Source organism: Palaemon carinicauda, chromosome 16 (genome assembly GCF_036898095.1).
Source record: "Palaemon carinicauda isolate YSFRI2023 chromosome 16, ASM3689809v2, whole genome shotgun sequence".
NCBI lineage: Eukaryota > Metazoa > Arthropoda > Malacostraca > Decapoda > Palaemonidae > Palaemon > Palaemon carinicauda.
In genome coordinates, this window is record NC_090740.1 from 20,137,162 (window position 1) to 20,144,661 (window position 7,500).

Here is a 7,500-nt window from a genome sequence, read left to right on the forward strand (position 1 = left end):
AACACAACAGGGGTGCCATTCGTACGATAATTATCGTACATGTACGATTATTTTAGGTCTAGTACGATGTACGATACATACCTTATGTATATACATATATGTGTGTGTTTGATTAAACAATAATACTAAAATATTTTGAAATAAGTCAATCATGTAACTCGTAAATAATCATTTTGAAACTGTGTATGATAATTTTGGTTGAAAAACGACAATTTTAAGGCTCATGTACGATAATCCAGTCGAATAATCTGGCAACCCTCATACAACATACACGCCTATTAAAACATAACCTTCGCAACGAAGTCGCTGAAGGTAAAAAATAAATAATTAATTAATAAACCGACTCGATTTTATAACCTTCTTGGAAGAGGTGATTACATACCTGTCGCCTTCCAACCAGTTCTTAACAATGTAATGGTAAAACTGTTTTGTCCAGAGCAGTCCAGCTAAAGCCTGTCTCGAAACCAGTTTTTCTTCCGATGAAAGGCGAGGACTTAGTACCTTCAGGGAGTTGATTAAAATGACTAGTGTAAATTACGTACAAAACCCACTCATGGCTGCATAAATTTAAATAATTTAAGCTGATATTCCGAAATAATTGAATAATTTCAGTTGTTTTTTCACTGTGTATACATGTCATTGCAGTGTCTACATATCTATCATTTTGAGTTGTTAATACTCGTACAACGCAACAAAAGAAATCTTTTAAGTACATACTGTTTTGATTTCAAATAGCCTTTCTGTATTTCTTATTAATATATATATTTACTACCGTTATGTGACACTCAAATATAGTGTGCAATCAAAATATGTCTTTCTTAACTATATTGTTTTTTATTTACATATTTTCTCTTACAATAAAATATTAAAATTTTTGTGCCGCTTTTATATTTTAACTAAACAGTTTATACTCGATGTTTTTTTTTATACAAAATCAAAATATTTCAATCTTGTTTAATCACGTCTATTTACTTTGGTTTGACTTCATATTTCTCAAAAATAAAAGATTGAGATGTAAATTCTTATCATGCATACCTTTGCCTATAGGCATAAAGGGCAAAGGCACCATTACTCATCCCAGTGAAGAGACCTCTTATTGGAGTAAATTCTAGAAAATTTCAGTTCTATTCATAATTAATCTACATTTAGGAAATTTATAGAATGAATCTATCGCTCCAAGTTAGGATAAAATGTCTGATATTAAAGTACAAAGAATCACAATCAGCAGTTTGCTGTCGCTCTTAGGCAATGTCGTATTGGATCTTTATCTGTAGATGTCAAAACAACGGCAATAGATACAAGATAAATTCAGCAAAAAATTAGATGACATTCGTTCTTAAAAATATCCACGAATAATAAATAAAAAATAACTCAAGGATAAAAGAAACTCGCTATTCAACATCAAGTTAAAGTAATGCATTAGGAACTGACTACGGCGAATAATATAATTTCATAAGTCGCTCGTGCTGAAAAAAAAAAAAACTCACCTTACTGTAAAAGCCATCGGCTTCTTCCTTTCTGGAGGACATAATTGTTGCGAAAGATGGACCAAAAAGGTCAGATTTCAAGGGTTGTAGGTCATCGATCTGCCAAAGACGATTTCGGATTGTCTTGGAATCCCCTGCATCTAAAGTCACGGTGAAGTTAGCGCACACCTTCGTTCCTCGTTGCATTGGATTCACTGCTGATTTCTCGTCTGTGGATATTACGTATATATGTATATATATATATATATATATATATATATATATATATATATATATATATATATATATATATATATATATATATATATATATATCAATTATACACTCGCAGACATATATATATATATATATATATATATATATATATATATATATATATATATATATATATATATATATACATATACATATATATACATATATATATATATATATATATATATATATATATATATATATATATACAATATCTATATATGTGAAAATGATGTATATATACGTATTTACATATGCAGTTTATATCATATACATATGCACATATTTATTTATTAATTTAAAAATGCATTTATATAGTATACAGTATATACTTGTACATTTACAGTATATATATATATATATATATATATATATATATATATATATATATATATATATATATATATATATATATATAGATATATATATATATATATATATATATATATATATATATATATATATATATATATTTACATATACATTATATATATATACATAGGTATATATACAGTATAGATATATATATTTGTGTATATATATATATATATATATATATATATATATATATATATATATATTATATATATATATTGTGTGTATACATATACACGCAAACACACATATATATATATATGCCTTTATGTTCTGATTTTTTCCTTCAATATAAAAGCAATAAAGTTAAAGATCCAGTGAATATAGCAGTTTTTTTTTCATACACTGGCAAATTATATTGAAACTGAAGCCTGATATTTATCAAATTAATTTCGAATAAAGATTTTTGCTTACTTACCATTCACAACATATCTATGAAAGGCATCCTTAACGTAAGGTGTTCTATTTTCAGTGTTAAAAAGTCTTTTTGAGTTAGTTTCATTCTCGGTGAAAAGAAGCCTAGTTTCTTCAGAAGCCTGAAATTAATAATAATAATGATAATAATAATAATAATAATGATAATAATAATAATAAGAAGAAGAAGAAGAACAACAACAACAACAACAACAACACTATGCTGTCGTCTGTGTAGGAAGTTACTAATGACAATGAACTTTCTGCAGATTGTAACATTTTGCACCTACACATGTAGTAGTATGCCCACAACTATAGTGTTGTGGCCGTGCCGAGTAGGGTTGCCAGGTTTTATAAAAGAGAAAAGGCCAACTTCTAACCAACAGCGACTTTAAAAGGCCAACCTATTAGTAGAAAAAGGCCAAATATTTAGTATTTAAGGCATACCTTTTTTCATGATATTATCAAAGGCCAACCAAATTTTGAAAAGGCCAGATTTGAGTTTTTTGGGCCTGGAAAAAGACCAAACTGGCAACTCTGGTGCCCAGTCGTTTGAGAAAAGGCAAATTGAGCGATGTCTTTTTGAACGAAGTCAAACTGAGCAAAGTAAAAATTATGTCTTAAGCGATGCCCATTGAATGATGTCAGTTTGAGCGAACCTGTACCTGATAAATTTAACACAATTCGAGCGATGTCATTTTGAGCGGCAATTTGAATGAAGTCAATTTTATGACATTCGACATAAAGGAAATCTAGGGAGAAAACTCAGAAACTCTAGACTCTATTAAAATTGTCTTGGATAAGCACAGATAATAGATATTATTTTATTTTTATGTACGTTTCAAAGAACAAAAAAGGACAAAAATCACACAGTTTACAATTAAAGCAAAATCCAAAGAGAAAGATAATAAATTCTAAACAATATTTATTCAAAATACAATAATGTAAGCAAGGTGTCTCATTTAAGCAGTGTTTTCTAAATCTTATCTAGATATGATTTTACTTTCAATTTTATCTTTCTAAGGTCTCGTTTTTTTTTTTTTTTTTTTTTTTTTTTTTTTTTTTTTTTTTTTTTTTTTTTTTTTTTTTTACGTAGGGGCTCTGGAATCTGGATTCCTCCTATGTAGCATCTTTTAAAGTATAGTTTTCTAACAGAAACAAACTCTTTAGATTCCAAGGGCTATTGAAAAATAGATATTCTTTTTGTATTTTTGCTACCTTATGAATATTTTGCTTACGTCAGGGTATGTAAATTATCAATATAATTTTATTTTCATAGTTTGCTACCCCAAGAAAAAGTGCGATTTAGATCGATGAGATGTACCACAAATGAAAAGAAATATATATAGATATCAATACAATATTTCAGCGTATATTTATCCATTACAGTCCAACTCAAAATAAATAATTATTTACGTTGCATTGATTGGAATTTGCACACGTTTTAAATTATTTCTTTGTTAATTTCATATATTTTTAGTCATATATTTTTCAAATAAATGTATTTTTATCATTTCTTTTCTGATGTTTGACCCTGTAAAAAAAGAAATGTTATGCAATACTTATAAAAAATAAACTCCTTTCTATACAAAGGTTTTTTTATCCTTACCAAAATAGATCAATGTTTGGAACACAGTCAAATAATTCATAAATAATAACAAATTGTGATAACAGTTACCAAAAAAATAAATAAATAAATAAACAAATAAATAAATAAATAAATAGATAAAAAAATAAAAAAATAAAAAAAATCGGCTAATCCTATCAGATCAAGTTTCCTGGGGTCAAAATCTCTATGGCAAAAATATTTGTGGCGAATGTTCCGTATACGCTTCAAGATACGTGGGAAGCATGAGAGGGATAGAATGAAGCCACTGGAAAGCTACCTTTGAATTTATTAAAATTGATTTGACATGCTGATTTCAATGAATAAACAGGGTGACGTGTCATCCAAGAATGGAGACAGCCAAACAGGTACTCTAAATTCTAAATGAATAATTGAATTCTTCTGTAAGTGAAATGCTATATGGCAAGATGTCTGCTTTGATCCTTGGTGGCATTATTGTTTCAAGCAAGTCCATTATTATTATTATTATTATTATTATTATTATTATTATTATTATTATTATTATTATTATTATTATTATTATTATTATTACTTGCTAAGCTACAACCCTAGTTGGAAAAGCAGAATGCTATAAGCTCAGGGGCCCCAACAGGGAAAATAGCCCAGTGAGGAAAGGAAAAATTTAATATTTCAAAAACAGTGACAACATTAGGATAAATATTTCCTATATAAACTATAAAAACTAACAAAACAAGAGGAAGAGTGATAGAATAGAAAAGCGTGCTCGAGTGTACCCTCAAGCAAGAGAACTCTAATCCAAGACAGTAGAAGACCATGGTACATGAGCTATGGCACTACTACCATTCAAAAATCAAAAAGGGAAAGAGTTATCCATAGGGATGTGCTTAATCGGCTCCATATCGAAAGATTTGGCTTTCAATGGAAGATGGCAGCAACATGAACAAAGATGATATGAATTTAGAAAACAAAGCATCAGCAAAAGCTATAATAGGAGAGCAAGCACAGAAATACATCATCATCATCATCTCATGCGCCTACAGGAAGACATAGGAGGCTCTATTCGAAAAAAAATGGGTGATCCAAAATATTCACAATCAGGTCACATTTCCCCCAGAGCAGAAATGCAAATGAATCGTGCAAAGGATTGATAAATAGAGGTGAGCTACATAAGACTTTACATGTGTTTTTTCTTTTTTTTTATCTCACTTAATAGTATTGTAATAGATATTCAACATCTCTTTTCGAAGGGCTTTTTAAAACTATCTTCAATAAACTAAAACGTTCAAAAGTCAATATTTTAGATGGAAAAACCAAATTTTTGACAAATTATCAATATATATCAGAATTAAAAAAGAAGAAAATCAATTTAAATTCACAAAGGAAATGCATAAAATGGGATCAAATACTAGATGTGTAAATATCCCAATATTTGCCGTTTAAATAATATAACTTTTCGAAATTTGAATTTTTTTAATGAAAAGAGCGTATGAAATTAAGGTAATTTCTGAGAGATTTATACATAGTTGCATTACTATTCTTTTTAAATATAAAATTAACCAAAACAATAGTGTTTCTTTAAATCCGCACTTCAGATTTCAGACCATCAACTAATTTCATCTTTAAAATTCACAGATAGGGCAAAAGTTAAACAAGAAAAAATCGAGTAAAAGTATTCTGTTCATTAACTATAGTCCATATCTTTTAGCGAGTCATATTTGCACCGACTCGCAGCGGTGCCCTTTTAGCTCGGAAAAGTTTCCTGATCGCTGATTGGTTGGACAAGATAATTCTAACCAATCAGCGACCAGGAAACTTTTCCGAGCTAAAAGGGCACCGTTGCGAGTCTGTGCAAATATGACTCGCTAAAAGAAATGGACTATAGTTACTTCAGTGAATTGTACTCTTCACAAACATAAATCAACTAGGTTGCCATACTTTTTTTTTCTTTCTTTTTTTTTTTTTTTTTTTTTTTTTGCTTTTGTTTAGCTGAGAAATTGTGAGAATAATGGAACTAAGATATAATACTTTCAGGGATCACAGATTACCGTCTTTCAGTAGTCGTAAAAGAGAGAGAGAGAGAGAGAGAGAGAGAGAGAGAGAGAGAGAGAGAGAGAGAGAGAGAGAGAGAGAGAGAGAGAGAGAGAGAGGCACTAAAGCGCAATGACTGTGTGAATCATTAGATAATTAATGTTACTGAATCTCCGGGTACTTGCTTCCTTTACCCAACACACAATGAAACAATAAGACCTAAACGCTTCATTAGGTGTTGACATAACATGACTTCCTTTTCAGGAGATACTGACTGATTCAGAATAAGAAAACTCCTTTATATTGTTACTTACATTGTCTACCGCCCACATATACTCTCCCAAGGACTCGTGGCTTCCGCGAACCAGACTGTGACGACTGGACGAACTCTCTTCCGTCTCGATCTGTTGCAGTTTGGGCTTCATTCCGCATCCCTCGTGAGAACATCCCCACACCCAAGTGTTCCTGTACCTGATTTAAATTAAATTCTTAATTATTATTATTGAAAATGTTGAAATTATTATCATTATTGAAAATGTTGAAATTATTATCATTATTGAAAATGTTGAAATTATTATTATTGAAATTATCAAAATTACTAAAATTATTAAAATTATTGAAATTATTAAAATTATTTTCATTGCAATTATTAAAATTATTTTCATTACAGTTATTAAAATTATTTTCATTACAATTATTAAAATTATTTTCATTACAATTATCAAAATAGTTATTATTGATATTATAAAAATTATTAAAATTACTATTATTAAAATCATTAGAATTATTATTATTGAAATTATTATTAAATTTACTTTTGTTCAAATTATTGAAATCATCATTATTATTAAAATTATTAAAATGATGACTGTCACAACCAAGAGGTAAATTATTTATTTCAAAATTAGCTTATCATAACCACATTTAAGGTTTAAAGGTCGCTCGTGAATGGCAGAGGCAAGGGTCAGCGACAATGCCCCTGCAAGCAGGACACTGCCCTAGAGACTGACCATATAAAAGCAACATTTTATCAGCGCCCAATCCCCTCTCCACCCAAGCTAGGACCAGGGAGGGCCGTGCAATGGCTGCTGAAGACTCAGCTTAAGCAGGTAGACCTAAAGACTCAACCAAAACCCCATCCTTAATTCAAAAGGATGGCGAGGTTGCACACACTTAAGAAACTATCGAGCTTGAGCGGGACCCAAACCCCAGTCCGGCCATCGCCAGGCAGGGTCGTTTCCAATACGGCAAAAAAAAAAAAAAAAAAAAAAAACAGAATCTCCTCTACAATAAGTAAATCATGGATATAATAACTACTAATATCAACAAAATATGAATGAATATAACGATATC

The 7,500-nt window shown here is 29.6% G+C and overlaps 1 protein-coding gene across 1 annotated transcript in view; it reads right to left on the reverse strand.

Moving 5' to 3' along the window:
• Positions 1-7,500, reverse strand: part of LOC137654973 (uncharacterized) — a 45,514-nt gene that overhangs the window by 16,211 nt on the left and 21,803 nt on the right. Inside the window, 4 exon segments of the mRNA XM_068388873.1 lie at positions 383-501; positions 1,488-1,696; positions 2,536-2,653; positions 6,462-6,618. Coding sequence (XP_068244974.1) covers positions 383-501; positions 1,488-1,696; positions 2,536-2,653; positions 6,462-6,618 — 603 coding nt within the window.